This window comes from Medicago truncatula, chromosome 1 (assembly GCF_003473485.1).
Source record: "Medicago truncatula cultivar Jemalong A17 chromosome 1, MtrunA17r5.0-ANR, whole genome shotgun sequence".
Taxonomy (NCBI): domain Eukaryota; kingdom Viridiplantae; phylum Streptophyta; class Magnoliopsida; order Fabales; family Fabaceae; genus Medicago; species Medicago truncatula.
The window spans coordinates 42,089,172-42,111,894 of record NC_053042.1 but is presented as its reverse complement, the minus strand read 5'-3'; the positions used below and the strand labels follow the sequence as shown (position 1 = coordinate 42,111,894).

The window sequence follows — 22,723 nt, the reverse complement described above, 5'->3', positions numbered from 1 at the left end:
AAATTCTGTTACTATGACAATGGTGGTTTGAACTAAATCATTGGAGTATGGTGGATCTGATATGATAACTATGATAGTGTATGTGACAATGGTTTTTTTCTTGGTGTCATTACATTGTACTGCCTATTAGTGTAGTTATGTTTGTAGTAGGTTTGGTCTTCTGTTATGATGGGCGTAAAGACAACCACTGTTTAAGGTGTAGCAGTGTAAACCGAAGCATAAGATATCAAGATTCTTGATGGAACTTTATTTAGTGTTTGTCCATCTTGATAGCACATTATTTTGTGGGCCCACTACAATTCTTCACTGTAAATTGGTAGTGTCTTGCTGAATAATAATGGTGAAGTTTGTGATAAATTATCACTATCTTATTGATTTCATATGAGGCACAAAACAAGATTAAATACAAAATAGTAAAGTGTTATAAGGTAAATGACATTTAAAATAAACTAATAATCCACTCCTTAATCCCTGTTACATAAGATTGGGTAGGTAGGTACCTGAATGCATTTCCGACCTATATACGTGGATCGAAATACACTCTCATTTACTAGGAAGGAAAGTTAACGGGAATGAAAATGGAAATCTAAATTGAAATTGATATGTTATCTTAACCGATGAAAATGGTAATTGCAATGATACTACTACCAATGTCGTATACAAAGAAATTTTCCATAATGTATGAACATTGACAATGATGTTAAAAAGATAATATTAAGGTCATCTTAGTCAAAAAATTATGTGTATTATAGCGCACGGGTTGTCACATAAGTTGTATTAATTACGTTTGACATATTAGAATGAAGTTCAACTAATGTTTTTAGCTATATATGACCCGTGCTGCCGCACGGGTAGACGATCTAGTGGCATCAGTGAGAGCTGTCAAAACGGGCGGCCTGACCCTAAACGGACCGGCTCTTGCGGGCTTCGGGCTTTAGCGGGTCGGGTCAAAAAGCTCGGTTGACAAAACGGGCTTGAAATATACTACCCGAGCTCGGCCCTACACGGGCCGCAGGCTAAACGGGCCGACCCGTATTAAAAATTATATATATTTTTTATTTTAAAAAAGTACTATAAAACACTGCTATAATTTTTTTATAAATAATATTTTTAATATGTTTAAATAATGTCTAGCACAAAAGTAAATTGTAATCATTTTCATACAAACGTCGTAAACTAAAACGACGAGGAAAATGATTTTAAATAAATTAGATATGTTATGGTTATATATATTTATATATTCGATCTTTAAAACTATAAATAACAAAATGAATAAATATAATTTTATATTACATTTATATTTGTGTTAATTCATTGAATTTTCACTTTTGTTTTTTACTTTGATAATCAACTAAATAAATAATTATTTGAAAAATATATATAATTTATAGATTTTTTTTTGTTATGCGAGCTACCCGCGGTCCATTCGGACTAGCCCTAACGGGTACCGGACTTTTAAGGGTCGGGCTAAAAAACCCTATTAAAATTCGGGCTCAATATTTTAAACTCAAGCCCTATATTTATTCGGGCTAAACGGACCGGCCCGTTTTGACAGCTCTATCAGTGTGTACAAAGGGGTGTACAATTAAGAGTGTGTACAAATATCATAATTGTTTCATTTAAAAACTACACGTACAACAGGTTTTAAAAAAAAACATGTTACACTATGTTGTATGTTGGCTTTTGAGAAATGATATTTTTAATGCACTTACGTTTTTAACTGTTCAAATTAATCAATATTAATAATTTTTTTGTTAATATTTATTTATTTATTATACAAATATAAAAATATACGTACATATTATTTATAGTCCAACCCTAGTAAAACCATTAAACCTTGAACCAGTACTTACACTGGTTAAATTTCCATTTTGATTATGATAGGTCATAATATTTGTCATATATAAAATAATGGATTAATTCCGGTCCCTTAATTTATTTCTTTTATTCAATTTGGTCATATAAGTCTTAACTTTCTCAAACACGTCCCTTAACTTATTTCTTTTATTAAATTTGGTCCAATTTTAATAAGTTTAATCCCAAAAAAAACAAACCGTTGGATTACGAATGTCTATAAGATTTTACAGTGTATCACCAACACCTAATTTATTTACTTTCTTCTTCTTCTTCCCTCATCTTCATCTACACTCATCCTTCAATATCATCTTCATAATTTTTTTTCTTCATCATCAGCTTCATAAAACCCAAAAAAAAATAAAAATATCTTCTCTCAATTTTCCTTTCCTTTTCATAATTTTTGTTTATTTTTTCATCTGCCATATGCATCATCTTCAAAAATCATAAAATTCTACTTGGAGATGCAGAAGAATTTTATAAACAAAAACCCAGAAGAACAATTTTCCTTTCCTTCAAAAATGCATGAAGAATACAAGAAGACGTTGCTTTTCATAATCTGAATAGGAATTGAGATGAAGAAGAATTTTATAAACAAAAACCCAGAAGAGCAATTACCCTATCACGGGTAATCTGCCATCTGCATCTCCACTGTGCATAAAATAAAAAAAATTCTCTCAATTTTCTATATATCTTCGGATCAAACAAACAAAAATAATCAAAATCGTCCAGTGTTCATCACATAACCTCAAGAACACACCAACAATTTTTAAAATTCATTCAAAACCACAATTTCGAAATTCATCCACAAACAATCACCAGCCGTTCAAAAATAATAACTACAACCACCACTGTTTGTTATTGTTCGAACCATAACCCAAATCCATACCAACCGAAACTCCACCTCCACTCACAAACAAACCGGATCCAAAACGAGCATAATCAAGAGGAACAAAACCGATTTGAAGGGAGGAAGAAGGAAAGAAGAACAATCACACAAAAACACCATCAAACAGCTGAATCATCCATCAAACCGAACAGATCGAAAGAAAGTGGAACAGAATCGAGCCAACTTTCGAAGAACATCAGAGCATAATCCGAAACATCAGAGCCAACTTTCGAAGAACATCAATGATTTTCGAATTTTAAAACCTAGATCTACGATTATTTCGAACCTTTTTCGAATTTGTGAAACCGGATTTGGGTTTAGGAGAGAAAAGGATATTTAAAGGTGTAAAGATTTTTGAAAAAAAGTGGAGTTTATAACTCCGGCACGGTGGTGCACCACCGGGCACCGTGCCGGAAGGTGTTCAGTTCTCCGGAGAAGAAACAAAGAAGGGCGGTTTTGATTTCCAGAACGAGAGAGAGAAAGTGAGGAATTTGCTTTTTTAGAGAGTTTTTTTGTTTAAGTTAAAATGAATTTTATGCAGGCTAAACTCTTTTATACTCTCATGAGTCATGACGACACCCTACCCATGTCCAAAGAGTCATGATAAAAGTGTTTTATACTCTAGAGAAGATGATGAAGTTAAAATGAATTTATTTTTGTTTGTTTGATCCGAAAAGGAAAGGAAAATTGAGAGAAGAATAATTTCTTTTGGGTTTAGGGTTTTAGGGGATTAAAATTATCAAGAACATGAGGATTCTATATGAAATTATGAATTCAAAATTTTTTGTTTTTATTTGTAACTACTACTTTAGTTTTCCTAAACATCCATGTGACATTTGTCGATGTAAGAAATTTGTCCACATAAGAAGAACGATTTGGAGGATTTGAGATTGACACTTGCACAAGTCACCTGTATTGGGTGTCTAACAACAATGGAAATAGTCATACTCAACCAGTTGAACCTAATTTTAGTGTGAGTTATGATATTTGTACAACCATATCTAACAATTTTAATGACAACTTTTATTTACTCTCTTCCTATTGGTCCAAAACAATAGAGAGAGAAAAAGGAAGAGAGAGATTAAGAATATAATGTGAGTATGAGAGAAAAAATTGTTAAAAAATTGTCAAAAAATGGATGTACATACATCATTTCTCTTTTAGTGTATAACCTATCGTAAAGATCGAAGTTGTGAAGATGTCTCTGTGGACTCACTTTGGTGTCATGTCAAAAGTTTATAATTACAATGAATTACAAAAACAAATAACTGTCAATTTTTCGAAAATAAATATATAGATTTTAAGCACATCATCGTGAATGCTAAAATAAATTATTTTTTTCTTAAATACTTGGTAAATTTTGATGAAATTGATTTATAAAATCAACATGAATCATTCTTATATTATAGACTTGTTGATGTGACTTCGGATTGTGTGTTGCCCGAGTATTGAAGAGATGGATGATCACTTGTTTTATAAATGTAGCTTCGTTGGAAGGATTTGGTATGCAAATTTTAAATGGAAAGGAATGGTGGTGATTTTACCCAACTATATTGTTTCACTCCTTGACTATTTTTCATCATATTTTTTGGCTAAAAAACATCGAAATGAGCTTACCTTCATTTGGCATGCAACAATTGGAAAATTTTGGAAGCTTGGAATAGGTTTATTTTTCTTCTAAAATTGGGAGACGGAGGAGATTGTAGAAGTTATCAAAGTCACCTCTTGAAGATGGTTTATTGTAGAAAATTAGTGGATCCTTGTTTGTATTATAAATGGTTTTTGAACCCTCTCTTTTGTCTTATTTCTCTGTGTTGGATGTTTTTCTTTAGGGGCAAGTATCCCTTGTACATTAATTTCTCAAATTGTAAGTTAAGTACTCTCTGTATTTCTCTCATTATCTAATATCTAATAAGTTTTGATGTTAAAAAACACATCTTATATATATAATAAAGAAGAGTGAAAATATATTATTGTCTACGAAATATTGTGTTATCCAATTTAGACCCTAAAAAATAAAAACAAACTTCAGTCCTTGAGAAAAATTAATTGTAACATTAAAAAAATTAAAATCTTAAAAAACAACAGTATAAGGATCAAATTTTGAAGATTAAATAAGAAAAGTATGGTGTACCATTGTAAATAAGGGGTTGAATAGGATCCATCCCCTCACCAAAAAAAATCTTTATAAAAAATGTATATTGTTTTTTTTTTTTTTAACTCGGTATCCGATTAAAATATTGACTAATCCAAAGAAGAAGAAAAAGTGCTCAAAGGATGCAAACTGAAACAACCCTATGTTTATTTTTTTTATTAACACATTCTTATCTAAGTCGTATTTCTTAAGGGCATGATTGATGGCCATCATAAGAAAGTAAGATATGATAAACATATCATATCCTATTTATTTCTTGTGTTTAATGCATTAATGAGGTATGATAAATTAAGTCCTTGTCTAATCCTACCTTATTTGACCTTTGGAATTTCTAACCTATATTTAGGTTATATCACGCCTCCTCTTCTCCAATGTTCCACCTAAATTTTCATAATCAATTAGGATAATTTTTAAAGTTATTTTATCAATTTCCTTTGCACAAATTATTGTATCAATTTTCGCCCTGAACTTTATCCACTCACGCCGTAGAACTATTACATGTGCATGATATTATAGCTTCATTAGATTTGATACAAGCAATTTTCTTTAATCCTCGGTATTCAAAGGACGAAGTTGGTAACCTGACATTTGTTTGAGAGGTAAATACTTTTTTTTGAAAAACATAGGTAAATAAAAAATTTCTCAGTACCTAAAAATCGAATGAATGAACATTAGAACATGGTAAATAATTATATATAAATGTAATGTAATGAATGATCAGTGGATACAGATAATATTTCATATCATTTTTTACATTTCACTTTTTTGACAGGTGGTGGTGTTGCTAGACGTTCTTTTATGCAACTAATATGACTTCTATGTGCCTGAGTTGTTTGGAATGAACGTAATAACCGTATGTTTAATCATGTTGTTACCCCCATCCCTTGTTTACTAGATAAGATTAAGCTGTTGTCTCTAGGTTGGTTGAAAGCTAAAAAAGCTACCTTCGTTTTTGGGACTCATCAGTGGTGGTCACGCCCTCTTGTTTGTTTGGGTATTGGCTAATGTTTTCCTGGTGTGTTTTGTTTGTAACCGTTGTAACTCTTGGTTTCTGATGTTGTCTCTAAGGCACACCTTGTGCGTTTGGGACTACCCTATTTCGTATATAATTCCATTTTGACTTGTTCAAAAAAAATGTAATGAGTGATCATTCTTTTTCTTTGGTTAAATGAATTAATGAACATTTCTTGCTTCAAAGAAAAAATTAATGAACATTTTTAGCATTGAATGTTTTTTCAACCGTGTATTATTTGCACAATTGCATAGATTAATCTCTCTAGATGGATAAGACTATAATTGATGGCAAAATTCTTTCTCAAGAGATTTAACATTGTTATATTCTCATGACTCAATTCCAAGACCTATGGTTAAATTGAAAGAGATTTTTTACTTTCTCATCCAAATGATCTATTAGTTGTCTTCATTCCCCACCACATGAAGTTTTTCCTCCACAGCGTTGCATATCCCCATTGTCCACGAGGATCTACCATCGATATAAAAAAATAACTAAATTTCTATCAAATTCCAATCAATATAGTTGAAAAAATATAAAATTTCACCATTAAATGAGTATAATTTTAAGACGTTATCGCAAACATTGCATATAAGATAAATTTCTTTACATATACCGTATGAAAAGACAATTAAATTACTCATTGAGGATAACTATTTACGAATATATATTGACATCTTTAGTAATATTTATCATTTACTTACCGAGGATTAGCGATTACAACATCGAGTAATTTAGACAAATGTATTTTAAAACAAATGAATAATTATTAGTAGATGAAAGGGGTTTGAAACTTAGAAGAAACATTTTTTTGTGATTTGTTCTAATTTTTAACCATTTTTAATACTATATGATAAAATTTACTTTCCTAATTTATGATTTGTCCTAATTATTAAATTGACATTCCATTTTCCAAAACATATTTGATTATCTATGAAATATAAACAAGCTCAATTTTACATGTAACCGTGCCTTTTAATGCCAATCATTCTTGAGCCAATCCAATAGTTTTCCATTAATTGTCAACGTGAACCATTCTTGGTCATGCACCGTGCCAGAGACACGGGAGACAACGTCATGATACTACTTAACATCATTATACATTTCAAGTATTTTTGGACTTGTACTTTACCTCTCTGACCCAAAGGTTTCGTTGTTTTGAAATTTAAATTTGTTTAGCGAGTATGATATAATGAAGTTAATTCTCATTATTGCTCACGTTCTTTTCAATGTATTCTCTCTCATTTCTCTCATCGGCAACCGCACATTTTCTCTCATCTCATTTCACTTAAACTTCAACAACACAACAACAGTAAATCATTCTTTCTCTCATCTCATTTCTAGTATGTTAGTTTTGTGAGGTATAAATGTTTGTTTTTATATAAGAACATTTTTTTTAAGAGAACACAAATTTTTAATATGTCAAGAAAGCTTGTTGTTTTCACGTTTCGTAAAGAAGTTAATACGTTATTGTATAGAATGAATACTTAACACATTTTGCGAAGAAGTTTCCTCCATGTTTTATGTTGTAGAGAATACGCATATTTCTTAATAATGTTTGATGTTAAAAATATTGTTAAGGTGTAGATCTAAGACACTCATTTTTGTTGCTATATAAGAACACTTTTTCAAGAGACCACAAATTTTTAATATGTTAAGAAATTTTTTAACATGTTAAGAAAGATTTTTGTTTTCACGTTTTGTAAAGAAGATAACACATTTTTGTATAAAAGGAATACTTAACACTTTTATAAAGAAGTTAACACATTCTCAATTAACATCCAATAAAGTACTCCAAATAATTGTACCAAAAAAAAAAAAAAGTACTCCAAATAAAATTAACGGTCATTAATGCAAATTATTACCAAAGGAGAAAGCATAACATAAATATAAATATAAATACAACACTTACGCATTTTGTGTTTACATTTTTGGTCCAACCATGGTTGGGTAAAACAAAAAGGCAGTTACGGTCAATTCCATAGAAATTAACAAAGTGATAAGAGCAAAACAAATCTTATGCTGCATGATTCTCATTAACACTTCATCGCTTTTGAACGCAATTCTAATCCCCCATAAAACCCAAAAAAACATGCAAATGATGTCCAAAACCTTACACTATTTACCACCACAAAATACTCTGATGCTTTTTCAGGCTTGTGGGTAATATTAGCCATTGATTCGCCCCAAATATTGGCGGCGAAAAAAGTAATAAGTAACGTTATAAAGACATCTTTGATCTATTTCACACTTTCTTCAACAAATTCTTTGTGTGTTATGGTGAACACTTCGGATGACTTCTTTCCATCTTGGTTTTCTTTTCTTTGAAGGTAGGTAAAATGTCTTCAACCTTCTGTAAATAAGGAAATGTTTTCAATCAAGTTAGACTATATCATTAATAAATATAAGTTTTTTTTAGAATTAATAAAAGTTAGTTATTGTAACTCACATTGTATCATTCAAATTCTTCTTGTATTTTAAAATAAGTATTCCATTTATGAAGAGCACGAACTGAATGAGGCAACTCTGCCACCAAATGTAGTATAGTGTTTCCAAAGACATGTTCTTGTGAAAAGAAAGTATCTTTCTCTGCCAACTTGCAAACAAAATTAAACACGCCTCTCTGTCTATTTAAGACTACGTGAGAAAGCACACTTATCTCATTTTCATCAGCATGCAATATATATATTTAAAAAATTATTTCTTCAAAACGGAGCATATATATTTATAAAATTAAACAAACAAAAAAATTGCATGATTGTATATTTGTTCCATGACATAAACAACGATAATCTTAATCCTTCTAACTGGTGGCGAAAATTGACGAAATGTTATAGATAACGTGTATTAGTTCCCATATTTTATTTTATATTTTAATATAAAAAATAGATTATAAGAAAGATCGATTTATATAATAAATTGAACTCTACTTTCTATATAACTTCCTTAAAAAAAAAATTGCTTAACCCCTCAAAAAAAGATCTTCTAGAAAAAACAAGGGAACCGTAAAAAAATAATAGTTTTGCTAAACGCTTAAAAACAACAAAAACGCTAGCATGCAGTAGAAGCATCACAATACAGGAAACAAGGGATCCATGCATGCAGATACAATCTAACCGTCAAAATATTTTTATCGACGGTCACAAATATATATTTACACAACTATGCACGGATCAGCATATTGATTAGTTTAAATCTAATGATGGAGACTACAATGTTATAAGATTAAGATAAGAATAACGAACCATTTAAATATAGAGAAAAACAAGGGAAGTAAAAACCCTAGCATTAATTAAACCCTATGGAATATATAAACCCTATTCTGGAGGCTTTAATTCCACGCTTTCCAATTCAAAACCTATTTCTTTTGTTGCTTCCATCAATCGCATCATCATGAAGAAGAATATGTATTCTTCTTCATCTCCTTCTCATGATCATTCTTTCCATCAAAAACCAAAAACCAATAATCAGTCTCTTCAAAAAACCAGATACCCGTCTTTCTCTTTTGTTGAGTCTTCAACAACTAATGATGCTGGAAAAGAGAACCCTGAGAAGAAGATCATATGGCGTTTTTCTTATTCTGTTGCTCATAATCATAATGATGTGGTAAAACAGAAGAAACACTCATGTGATGTTTGCAACAAGGTTTTTACTTCTAACAAAGCATTGAATGGACATATGAGATGTCACTGTCGTCAAAACGGTCCAACAGTTGCAGCACCCTCTTTCGAGAAACAACAGCCATGCAGGAGAAGAAGATATATGAATATTGACGACGACGATGATGATGTTATTGAAACAGTTGCAGAAATTCTATTGCAACTATCTCGCATGGGTTATGAGGATGTGAATCACCGTGGTGCTAAAAGGAAAAATCTCTCTTGCAATATGATGGATGATAATGAGAAGAAGAAGCGGAAGAAAAAGGAACAAGGTGTGCTACTAACTAGTGGCGGTCATGATATTGAAGAGAAGAAGACGATTAATGAAGGTGAAACTGAATTAGGGTCAAAAGTTGTGAAGAATGTTGATTTGAACGAGCTTTCAAGTGACGATAATGAAGGTGAAACTGAATTAGGGTCAAAAGTTGTTAAGAATGTTGATTTGAACGAGCTTCCAAGTGATGATAATGAAGGTGAAGCTGAATTAGGGTCAAAAGATGTGAAGAATTTTGATTTGAACGAACTTCCAAGTGATGATAATGAAGGTGAAACTGAATCAGGGTCAAAAGTTGTGAAGAATTTAGATTTGAACGAGCTTCCAAGTGATGAGTTTGAAGATAAAACCAATTAGTGTCTCGTCATAGTTTATATTTTTTTGTGATTTTTAATGATATTATGATGGGATGGACACCCTTGACGTTGTCATGTAATGTATCATCATGAATTATTGAGCAATTTGCTTACAAGATATATATAAAGTTTAGTTTATCAATTTACACCTTTTACATTTGTCTTAATCTTCTAATTTTGTTTGAGTTAAACTAACTAGGTTATTTGCACTAAATAAGTATGAAAATATGATGGAGTTGAGGGTTGAAATTGAAGGAGATGCTGCTTGTTTTGAAGAATGTCTAGATGAGTTTTAACTGAGCATTAAATGGGTCACCAATATACATTTGTCTCTCCCTTAATTTCAAAGGAGTTTTCAGTTTTGATTTCCTTCCTTGGATTTAAAGTAATCGACGGCATATGCTACTATTCCATGCATAGCTGTGTAAATAACCTGTGACCGTTGTTAGATATATTTTTACGGTTAGATTGTGTTTCAATGTGCTCACGTGGATCAGTACCTTCATTGTGATGCTTTTACATATATGCCTCATTTTGACAAACAAACATATTAGTGACCCAATCAACTTTCATCAATTTGTGTGTTGTTAAGTAAGTTACACTTTTTTTTTCCTCATAATATATATTAGTGACCCAATCATTTTTCATCAATTTGTGTTTGGTTAGCCTTCATCAATTTTATGTCCATTTCATATTTACAAGTTACTTGATACCAAACGCTATCAATTATAAGCTAGCTTATCAACTATCAACATTTTTTCACCAAACGGAGCCATAATTTGGTACACTTGTCAAACTGTTATAAAATCACCCCCTAAAATGTGAGTACTTCTATTCATTTAAGATTGCACTTCCTTAAGTGAAAGATTTTTTCATCCACATATAGACTTGCATCGTTGTGGCACTCAACATCAATGAGACACTTCATATCACCATTTTGAGAAAGACTCTCGGTACAAGGAGTTGATCACCATTATTCTAACTATCAATCCTAGTGTCATTGTTGGATCATGAAGGGAATATGATATATTATCATATTAACTTAAGGGCAACCGCACAAGTAGATTTGGACACCACAACTTCATCCAAACCTCTAAGGCATTAAATATACAAATCCCTTCACTTATAAGTTGTTTAGCATCCATTTGTCTATTCAATGTGAAACTCTTACTTACACTTTATAAACCAAACGCATATTGGCATTGGCTAACTTTTTGGTTGTAATCTTGTAAACTGTGTGTTTCGTGTTAAGTAGTTTTTTCGGTACACCTTGTGCTGAAAGGGCTATTTTAGCAGTGTTAATATAATCCATTTTTGCTTGTTCAAAAAAAAAAAAAAATCATAGAGCATGAAAGAGAATGAATACATAAAATATTTTTATATCCTATGCATGGAAATGTATGAAAGAAGATACAATTTTATTAAAACAAAAATATTAATTTTTATTTTCTCTCCTAACAAAAATAAATATAACAATTTTATTTTCTAGTATTATATATTTCTTTCCTTTTATTTTCTCCCCACCACTTTTACTGATCTAATTTTTTAATTCTCAAAATCTCACAAAGTAGTGCTAGCTAGTGGCGATGATTCGGCTTCTACTAGTTGCAAGCAACCTAACCTAACAGGACGGTGGCATCTGATATGGACACAAAAGACACCAAGTAACAAGCATTTCAACTATCACATGCTTTATGATGATAACAATGATGCTATATAGTTATATTCCATCACAGTTTAAAGAATAAACCTCATCTTCATAATCTAAACTCTAGAATATGCCTCACTTTTCTTTGATACAAAGGTCCCAAAGTAGCATAAACTTCCCCCATTCTTTGACCCAATTTATATTTGGTGAGAGATAGGATTGTTCACCCAGCACATGCAATGGAATATGAAGTTATATCAGATCATGAAATTAAAAATATAACAATGGAGCATAAAGTTATATAACTAAATGCACCTAATAAGTCATGTGTGACATAACTTCACATTAAAAAATAGATCAATTATGGCAAAGAAAATGACTGATTAAGATGATAAATTATACTAATCGCAATTGAAAAATAATGGATGCTGAACACCTCAGAAATTGTGTCAGATCCCACTTTCGGTTTAGTGGTGGGTCCTCCCTCAAATTTATACACACGTATATAACTATAAATAGAATTTTGCTAGCCAGAACAAATTCATACTTCAGAGGTGGAACAATTTACCATAGTCTAAGGTCCAGGTATTGTTTCCTTTAGTCTTGATATTATTAACGTGCATATAAAGTATTGATGATTGATGTAATTATTTTATTATGGTCCATAATGATGGACAACGTTATATGCATTGAATTATTTTATCACAAACCCATGAAATGATTGATGATCAAATTTCCTAGCATTTAATTCTGTGATCAACAAGTATGTCTTTCTTATGGTCAAATTTGGTGTGTTGATGGCTTAGGTTTTGGCAGTCTTTTCTTTGAAACTACTTTGTTAGGTGTGTTTTACTTTTAGTAGCTTTTCTATTTCAGACTTTTCGGTTATGTTCATCAAACTTCAAATATTAAGCTACTGAATGTGCTCTTGAACTTAAGATCTCAAAACTTGCCTTAGAGAAAGAACAAAGAAAATTTAAATTTTGTTTACTGAAATTTTTATGCAGATTCAAAGCTCTTTCAAGATGGATACTCAAAGGATTGCTGGAGTCAAATACGAGTGCTTGCTTTTTGGTATGATGGATAATAATCTTGCAAGAATATTGGTTAATGATGATGCATTTCCTCTTCAAATTTTAATATAGAAGGAACTTAAAAGTAAATATTGATTATGGTTCCACATGTTGGTAGCAGATATGGATGACACTCTCTACCCATTGAGCTTAGGGATCAATTTGGCATGTCGCAAGAACATACAAGGTACAAAACATAAATAATTTATTTCAGAGCATATAATTTTCATGTGTTCAGATTATTTTATATGCTTATGTAATAGAAGTACTATAGTTTATTGTACCCAAAAAAAAAATTACTATAGTTTTCTCAATCTTGTTTTGTTTACAGAGTATATGCTGGAACACTTACATATTGAAGAAAGTAAAGTACCAAAAATGTGCCTAGATTTGTATCTGGAACACGGGACAACTATGGCAGGAATGAAGGTATACAGATTTGGCATTAACCTCAGTTTTCTCTTCTCTTAATTTCTTCTGAAATACTAATTCAATATAAATGATCAGTGATATAATTTAATAGTTTTTCTAAGTTTTAGTCTTAATTTCCTACTATCAGGCCCTTGGCTACGAGTTTGACAATGATGATTTTCATGCTTATGTGCATGGAAGATTACCATATGAGAAACTGAAGCCAGATTTCGTGTTAAGGAACCTTCTGCTTTCCATGCCTCAGCGTAAAATCGTATGTGGAAAAAGGTTCAATCTTCTATACCAGTTTGTTCATTAAAGAGCATCCATAATACTCAATATTCTTTGCAGATATTCACCAACGCAGATCACACACATGCGATTGAAGTTCTCAGCAGGCTTGGCTTGGAAGATTGCTTTGAGGGCATTATATGCTTCGAAACGCTTAACCCTATCAACTCCTACCAACGAATCCTCTGTAAACCATCTGTGGAAGCCTTTGAGGCTGCTATTAGAATTGTGAACGTGGACCCAAAGAAAACAGTAAGATTGATTACTTACCTAAAAAGTGACATGGAGAGATTACTTCTTTTATGTGGTTATTTCTATAGGTTTTTTTACCCCTAGGTTTGAAACTCTTGGAATCAATGCATGACAGTTCTCTTATATCTTCTGTAGATTTTCTTTGATGACAGTGTTAGAAATGTTGCAAGCGGAAAAGTAGCTGGACTTCACACTGTTATTGTAAGATATATTTTTCTATCTATGTATCATACATGGAGATCTACGCAATCGATAATTCTGTAATCTGTGATCATATGTAATGAAAGCTAACAAGTAACAACATACTGATGGCAGGTGGGTCGATCGGATTTAGTGCCTGGTGCTGACCATGCTCTGAACAGCATTCATAATATCAGAGAAGCATTACCTGAAATATGGGAGGTTGAAGAATGCAACCAACAACAAATGATCCGATCTCTTGCAGTCGAAGCCACGGTCCATGCATAAGTTTTGCTTCGATGAAATGTTTTAGTACAAATATCAAGCAAATCAAGAGTTTCTACCTCAGCAGAGTTTTGTCTATCTAAATCTACAATAATTTTGTAATGGTCTCCATAGCATGGCAGTGCTTAAATGTATGAATCTTGCAATTGGCATCACAAGATGGATGCCAACTATTAAATGCAAAGTTCAGGAGCATAAATTTATAATAGGAAATGACAATTAATGTATAAGGATTTTGGTACAAAGTTTACTAATGCAAAATATGTATCTCTCCTTGCAAAATAAGTAATTGGCTAAATGCCCTTTCGGTGGCATTTAATTTTGATTTCAGCAGAGAGCAATGACAATCCAAACGCATGAATTGAACTACCCCCTCCCTCCTCCCCAAAACCACCCTCCTTAACTGAATTGTAATTGACAGTCAGAAGAATGTACAGCACTTCAGAGGAGAGATCAACCATCTAGAGGAAGTTCTCCAGAGTTAACAATTTTGCATGATTTCAAGGGACCATTGTTGTAGCTGCTTGTCTCCTGTGATTCAAGTGTCGTCACAACATCCATTCCATCAATGACATGTCCAAATACAACATGGCGATTGTCCAACCATGAAGTCTACAAGAAAATCACAGCATATACTTTAGTATCAAAGCCTAAATCTAAACAAATTTAAACAATCTTCAACAATGTGTATTTGTGCAATCTAACAACTAACTACTAGCATTTGTCATTTAAAAAAAAGTGTGTGTGTGTGTGTGTGCTGGTTGAAATGCTAAATATTAGGATTAAGTGACTGAGCATTAAAATATGTGAATCAACATTGTTGCTGATATGAAGTAAATCATTTCTGTGCAATCAAAGTCAATAAAAAGGCACTTTCATGTTAGCAAAAGATAGTGCCCTGTTGATGTTAAATTGTCAAATCAAAAATTACCAAGATAACATTGTAGCAATTGAAATGAGAGAGACTATAATTGCATTTGTGGGATTGGGATAATTAAAAGCACCGTCAAGCCTTTATTTTTTCAGTAGGTCAAAACAATTTAGACAATAACCGCAGTTTAAAATCCATAAAAAGTACAGACTTTTAGTTATAGGCAAAATTAGAGTTTTGAAATATAGGCTGTGTGTTTCATTTTGGATATTTCATCACATAACTAAAAGAGATAATGTCTTCTACTGTCATCTTTCACTGTTTTCAGTTAAGATTTGAAGTAACGTTATTCCCATAATATTCCTTGTATGTAAAAGGGAACTTCTTTTTAGAAAACATATTATTAAAACTTGGGTTGGACCTAGCTCAAAAAACAACTTGTAAGGTGAGGGATGTCTCCCACTTAAAAATACATTTCCAGGCCATATCTCATTTAACTTGGGACTCTCAACGGATATGCATAAAAACTTATAAGCTTTAATAGCATTTAGAATAACTTATAAGGATTTATCATGATATTAGCATTTGTATTAACATTTGGATACACTTATAAAAGTAACTTGTGACATGTCTAGAAATTGTTTTAAGCTTATTTAAATAAATTTCAAAGGACAGCTTAGGTGTAGTTACTTAATTAAGCTCCTTAGAATAGTTTATTAGATTAGAGTTTCATTAACCTGTTTACCCAAACACAGAAGGATTCCCCTTATCTGATTCTTAAAGTAATAGAAGGTGGGAAAATGTATCTCACCGGTACAGTGCAAATAAAAAATTGACTTCCGTTGGTATTAGGACCGGCATTTGCCATGCTCAAAACTCCAGGACCAACATGCTTCACTGCAAGGAAATTTTCGATTATTCACATGTATGCTAGATATTAGTCATCCATTGACGGTCCAGTAAAAAGATTTAAAATCACAAATTTAAATCTGAATAATGGCCAAAGCAAAACTTTTAATACTGATTACGAATAAAGAATTTAAAACTCGATATTACTGAACAAGCAACAAAAGATACATACAAGCAAAATTCTCATCTTCAAATTTACCACCATAGATACTGACTCCACCAGTTCCCTGCATCCAATTAAAACATATTTGATGTGAAACAAACATTATCACCCTTAGCATCATGTGTATATGTACATGCAAGCGTACTAACAAAATATAACGGTGCTCACATTTCCTTCTGTGAAGTCCCCTCCCTGAATCATGAAATCTTTGATTATGCGATGGAAGGTGGAATCTTTGTAACCATATCCTTTCTCTCCTGCACAGTTATTATTCTCAAATTGATAAATAAGATGATTGTGTGACATAACCAATTTCAACAAAATACTCATACAACTACAACGACAAAAATACCAAAGAAAAATTTGATTGCTTACCTGTGCACAAAGCTCGGAAATTTTCAACTGTTTTGGGAACAACATCTCCAAATAGGCCAATAACAATCCTTCCAGCAGATTCACCTCCAATTACTACATCAAAGAAAACCTTGCTTGTTACTTTGGCTTGCAGATCTGCAGCCTAGAAGTAACACAACACAACCATGTAAGATAATGAAACCAATGTTTTGAATCACTGCAGAATTGGCTAACCAAGATTTTCTGCAAACGAAATTCCAAATCACTAAATTTTTAATGGTACACTTACATTAGCACTACTGGTACATTTTATTCTCCGAGAAGTGATTGATTTCGCTTTAGATTGTTGTGACGCAGAAAGCCTCGCTGCGTAATGATATCCTGATGACAATTTACTGCATCCAAGGTGTGCCCTGGTACTGCTACAGACTACATGTGACTTCCCCTAAAATGAAAACAAAATGATGCATTGAAGATAAAATGATATACATAAAAATTACATTACAGAAAACATCAATCCACATTTAAAGACGTATTAAACAGCTTATGAGTGATGACATATTCATAAGCTGTTTTCTTAATATATATGTTCTTCAAGAGAGCTTATGAAAACAACTTATAGAAGCTCATATAAAAACAATTTGACTTTATTTTATCTTTTTCATAAGTGCTTAGCTATAAGCTGCAAATTAAGATGTTTATCCAAACAGGGTCTAAGAAGATGAGAATGAATAATAAGAATTAGATAGTAACCTGGGCAGCATTGAAACCAGAAAGAAGGTTCTGACTCTGCACCAACTGTGTTGAGAACAAAGATGCCATGACTAACAATAAACTTTTTTGGGTGGAAAATGTGGCACAAAACTTTCTAGGTTTATCACCTAATCTTCTTCACACTCGAGTTTAGCTTATCACTTCTCACTTCAGCTCAAACTTATAGGCACACAACCACGCAGTGTTATCTAAAAGGATAAACTGATTTTACGTTTTATCCGTTCACATAAATTATTTCAAATGACTTTTTTTTTTTTCAAAACCAATCAATACATTTGTCCTTAACTATAGGTTTTTTCCCAAGGGAAAAAAATATTCTAACTTTTAAGAGCACTTCTTTAAATATCATTTAAGTATTGTTTTGTCTTGTTATGTATTTTTATGTTACGTATTTACTATTTTGCGAATCAAATGCGAAGTTACTTTCTACAACAAAGTGAGTAATATAATAAGTGTGAGTTAGAAATCTCACATTACTTTAAAAAGTAAATGTTGGTCATTATATATAAGGGTGTAATAATTTGGTTCGATTTTTAGTTAAAATAATGTATAAACCGACCTTATCAACTTTGATTTGATCTAGTTTGATTTTCGATGCTTTTTAAAAGTGGAATTGAACCAAACATGTAGATTTGGTTTGGAGCTATTCACTAGTTTATCGATTCTTTGAATCTCAAAATTTGAGAATCGAACCAAACTAATTCAGTTTCGTTGATTTGGTTCGGTTTTACATAATTAGATTGTGGACCGAAAAGAAACAAATATTTTGGTAATTTGTTACTAGATAGATATATCCTAACTCCTATGAAGCCCGGATACAAGATACGATACTGCACTGATACGTCGATACGGAAAAATTTCAAAAATCAAGATACGATACGGCTGAGATACGTTAATAAAAAAAATTATATATATAAATTTACAATATAATTATACTATTTTTTTAATATGAAAATATATTAACAAACAACATAAACCAGTCATAGGCTCGTAGTACATCAACATAAATATAAATAATATTGACGATATCCAAAAGGGCGTCATCAGTGTTATATTATATCCAAAAGTAACATTGTTAGTGTTATATTATATCGATCTAAAAAAAACACTATATTAAAAAAAGAACACATCAATACTCAAGAGTTAAGTTATTTTAGCTAATATTAATTGGGAAGTATCGGGGCAGATACTGGTGTAGGATAATGATCGGATACTCTCCTAATATGTATCGGGAAGTATCGAATAATTATTTTTTAAAAAAATAAAATTTAATCTTCGGATACTCTTCTGATACGTATCAAGAAGTATCGGAGATACGCAAGGGATACGGTACGTCATCCATTTTGAAGTATCGGGCTTCATAGCCTAACTCCTAAGTTAGTTGAGTCAAAGATGATCTATGTTTAGACTTTAGATACCTTGCATTATTATCAATTATGGGCGACAATTACAACTAACTATTTTGGTTAAATAAGAGAAGAGAATATACAGGTGAAGACAATAGAAGAGAAAGACAACAATGCGCGCGATTCCAGTTTCCACGCAAGCTTTCCTACTTCCTCAACCACATTCCTCCCTTTTCTTCTCTCACCCCCCTTTTCATTTCACACCTTCTCCCAAACCATGCTCCTTAAACTCCAACTCTAAAATCACTACTTTCCTGCATCGCGCTTCCAAACCCAACACAGCCACTTTAAACGCCGACGATGAAAATTCTGGCAACTTGTTGGTGACAGAGGACGTTGAAATTGAAGAATCACAATCATTGATTGAAGATGGGGTGTACATAGAAGTCACCAAGCTGGAGAAGAATTCACGCAGAATTGAGTCTAGGATTTCCATCGACGCTTCACTCGATTCCATTTGGAACATTTTAACTGATTATGAAAGGTTGGCTGATTTTATTCCTGGTCTTGCTCTCAGTAAATTGATCCAAAAGGGTCCAAATTTTGCTCGCCTCTTGCAGGTAAAATGCAATTGGGGTCTTAAAAGTTTTTTTTTTTTTTTTATTTATTAATTTTGTTGCTTGTTTTTCGAATTATGTCTCAATACTTTTTTGTTAATTTTATATCTTTCAATTCATATTACATTTGTGTTGTTTTGGACTTGATTACGCTTTCGTTTTTTATTAATCGGCGGAGCTAAAATTATAGTATAAGAGCACCCCAGCTCAACCATGTTGACAGGTTTGAACCTGGTGCTTGTCACTCCGTCTACAAACCAAAAAATTGGAGAGTTAGAGTAATTTGTACTTCGTAGGTTGTATTATTGCCCATTATCCGTTTTAGAGATTATTTGTATTGGACTCGGCAGAGTTCTCACGAAGAACTGTGCTATAAGGTATAGAAGTTTAGTTGCATGCTTGATTTGGCAAGTTTGGTAGAATCACAATATGTCATATTATTTTGTCAAACTCATTGTGATTCTGACAAATACTACACTTTGAGTAAAGTCTCATTTTTCACGTCCCGAGACACATAGGATAGAACTACAATTTATTTTGTCGCTGTATTTGAGAAGCTTCTACTTTGCCCCACAGTGGCATTGAATCATTGGGCAAGCAAAAATGTGCCAAAGCTAAGATCATGGTGCCAACTTGATTTTATTAAATTCACAGTCATTCTAGGTATAAAAGTAGTAGGAAGGGGCTTCCTCCTCATCTATCAACAAGGTCATTTTATGTGGACTCCCTGAGCAAACTAGAAGTTACCAAAAAAAACTGTATAGTTCTAAATAGGGAGCTTCCAAATACAGCTGCATCTAACATGTGAAATGAATGCATTAGAAATTTAGAATGTTATGCTCAGTATGAAATGCTGTATTTAATAGTTTGGTTTTACTTTTTCTGTAATGGACCGTATTACCCTGCCCTTGCTACTGAAATTTGCAATATAAACAAAAGGCTTATTGATTGAGGGGCTTTTAAGGCTTGCGAGTTTTCGATGCAATGTAGTTTGGTATATGATATGTCTTGTACTTTCTTCTTCTTTCGATTGTTATTTTCATCAAATACGGTCAGTCCTTTGGACTGGTTTTAAATGCTCAAATATAACTTGCATTACCCTAATAGACTCCCACAACCACAGGCGTAGCCACCACAACCACCTCATACTGGAGTAGATAAGATAAAAATATATAGATCAACATGATTATGTTGAAAAGCATTAACTCTCCTAAAGTGTTAAAGCATAGGCATCCATGAGTGATTTTTTTATTTTAAAGATGTGAAGCATCCTACTTAATGACATACAATCATGTATCATATTTGGTTAGAACTAGCTTTGTGGTTCCCATATATGGCATGGAAATTATGTATGCATCAATCGTGGTCGTGGGTCATGATAATGCAAATGTAACTGTAGTATTGATGTTGGTGAATGAAATGTCCACACGATACACATCAGTTGATGCATCATTTTTCTTTCAAACTGAGTCAGAGTGATCTTATGCTTAGTTTTTTGAGACAGATAGACAGTGTATGGTTTTGAATATTAGGTTAAAATTAAACTGTATAAGGAATTACTACATCATAACATAGCCAAGTATGGTTTTGCTGCAAAGAATTGCTTTCAAAACTTTTGCCTAATTTACTTTCTCCAAGTTACAACCTTAACCTTTAGAAATTCAATGGCAAAGCATGGTTTTATTTCCCCCTGAAATGAACTACAAACTGATATATTTTCTCTGTTTTTTCCATTTTCGTAAATTTGGTTTGAATTATTTTTTTGAAAAGAAAATTTGGTTTGAAATATATTTATTGAGGTTCCATTATCTTAACAGATTGGAGAGCAGAACTTGGCATTTGGGTTAAAATTTGATGCTAAAGGAGTTATAGATTGTTTTGAGAAAGAATTGGAGACTCTTCCATCTGGTACGAAGCGTGACATAGACTTCAAGATGATTGAAGGGGATTTTCAGCTCTTCAAAGGAAAATGGTCTATTTTGCAGGTATGATTTTTTATTCTTCCCCTCTTATTAGAATTCTTCTGGATCCAGCATAAAAACCATGCAAACTCGCGCAAACCAGAGTTTTATGCACTTCTCTACTTCACAAGTATTTTTCAAATGTTGGATTTTTAGAACTGAATTGGTATGTGAAAACTTTTCGATTTTCCTCTTTAAATGATACCTTATTTTTATTTTGTTTTCGATTTAAAAAAAATTGTATAAATTCCAATTTTTCATTATTTTCACCATTTCCTATGCTGGTCTTGGAAAACATGAAACTAAGAAAAAAATGTATCATTTTTGTAATTAAAAGTAAAAACAGGAGTTGAAAATTAGGAAAACAATTTCTTAAACCAAACATGGTCCTAGTTTCTAAAATTTACATAAACTTTGTGGATTCTAGCTAGCGTTTTTTGGTAACCAACTACAAATGGAGTGCATCTTATCTTGGAAAGTCTGCGATTATTCAGGTTATTGACCAAGTGGGATTGTGATTATGATGAACTTAATAGCTTTTGACTTGACAAAAAGGAATCTTGTTTGCTTTTGACTTGACTTTCTTCACATAGACAGCCTTCCCCAATTTTCAATATGTGCAATTGCTTTGTTTTGAAAGATGCTAATTCTAGTATTACATTTTGAAACCATGTAGGAGTATTTAACAAGTTTGACTCACAAATAAAATGCTAACTTCCTAGACAACGATGGTTTTGCAGACTTTCAGCAATGGAAGTTGTGAGGACTCTCCGGTTCGAGAAATTAACACGACACTTTCATACATTGTTGATGTTAAGCCGAAAATGTGGTTGCCCGTTCGGCTGATAGAGGGTAGACTTTGCAATGAGATAAAAAAGAACCTTAAATCCGTAAGGGGTGAAGCTCAGAAAGCTACTGACAGAACTGTGAATGCAAATCAATTTGAATGAGTTATGTAAATAATATCATAGAAAAAATGAATACAAGTAAAGTTCATTTGGTGTCAATTCTCACTTAGGTAAAGCTGCAAGCTTGACCATATTCTTCCGCTAAAATATCGTCAAGTTCTGGACTGGACCACACTGATCTTTACTTTGAACAAAGACCCCTTTAGACTCCTTGAGAAAAAGTGAATACTATCTACTACCAACTTGTTATTTTCTGTTACTGGCAACAGTTCTCAATACTTTTGTGCTGAATGCTGGATTTGAGCCATGTATTTGGCTGAACCACACCCAACAAGAAGATTGAACGAGCAACAATAATATCATTTATCAGTTAAGAATGCACGTACTTATACAAATACTTTACAGAATAAAAATAAAACTTGAGAAATGGACAAATATCTTTTGGATTAGTTTTGTTTTGGGTTTTCAATTACTTCCC

General features: G+C 32.3%; 3 protein-coding genes across 9 annotated transcripts; 2 read left to right on the top strand and 1 right to left on the bottom strand.

Moving 5' to 3' along the window:
- The first annotated feature begins 12,313 nt into the window (after positions 1-12,313).
- On the top strand, positions 12,314-14,624 carry LOC25484727 (uncharacterized protein C24B11.05). 7 transcript variants are annotated; one of them, XM_024783173.2, is made up of 8 exons: positions 12,314-12,429; positions 12,858-12,924; positions 13,042-13,110; positions 13,255-13,352; positions 13,483-13,608; positions 13,686-13,877; positions 14,013-14,078; positions 14,193-14,624. In XM_024783173.2, exons 2-8 carry the CDS (start codon positions 12,876-12,878, stop codon positions 14,343-14,345), a joined length of 753 nt encoding a protein of 250 aa, XP_024638941.1. In that variant the 5' UTR covers positions 12,314-12,429; positions 12,858-12,875; the 3' UTR covers positions 14,346-14,624. The 7 variants fall into 7 exon arrangements, with proteins under 7 accessions (XP_024638941.1, XP_024638946.1, XP_024638942.1 ...); XM_024783178.2 differs by having other exon boundaries at positions 12,315-12,429; positions 13,045-13,110; XM_024783174.2 differs by having other exon boundaries at positions 12,369-12,435; positions 13,045-13,110.
- Positions 14,516-17,606, bottom strand: LOC25484726 (peptidyl-prolyl cis-trans isomerase, chloroplastic). Its single transcript, XM_013613669.3, has 7 exons — positions 17,393-17,606; positions 16,929-17,084; positions 16,661-16,802; positions 16,454-16,542; positions 16,295-16,349; positions 16,025-16,110; positions 14,516-14,954 (listed from the first exon to the last, which is right to left on the bottom strand). The coding sequence occupies exons 1-7, from the start codon at positions 17,459-17,461 to the stop codon at positions 14,796-14,798; spliced, it is 756 nt and encodes a 251-aa protein (XP_013469123.1). The 5' UTR covers positions 17,462-17,606; the 3' UTR covers positions 14,516-14,795.
- Positions 17,607-18,831: 1,225 nt separating this feature from the next.
- On the top strand, positions 18,832-22,521 carry LOC25484725 (uncharacterized). The gene is made up of 3 exons (XM_013613668.3): positions 18,832-19,379; positions 21,194-21,361; positions 22,078-22,521. The coding sequence occupies exons 1-3, from the start codon at positions 18,933-18,935 to the stop codon at positions 22,285-22,287; spliced, it is 825 nt and encodes a 274-aa protein (XP_013469122.1). The 5' UTR covers positions 18,832-18,932; the 3' UTR covers positions 22,288-22,521.
- Positions 22,522-22,723: the final 202 nt, after the last annotated feature.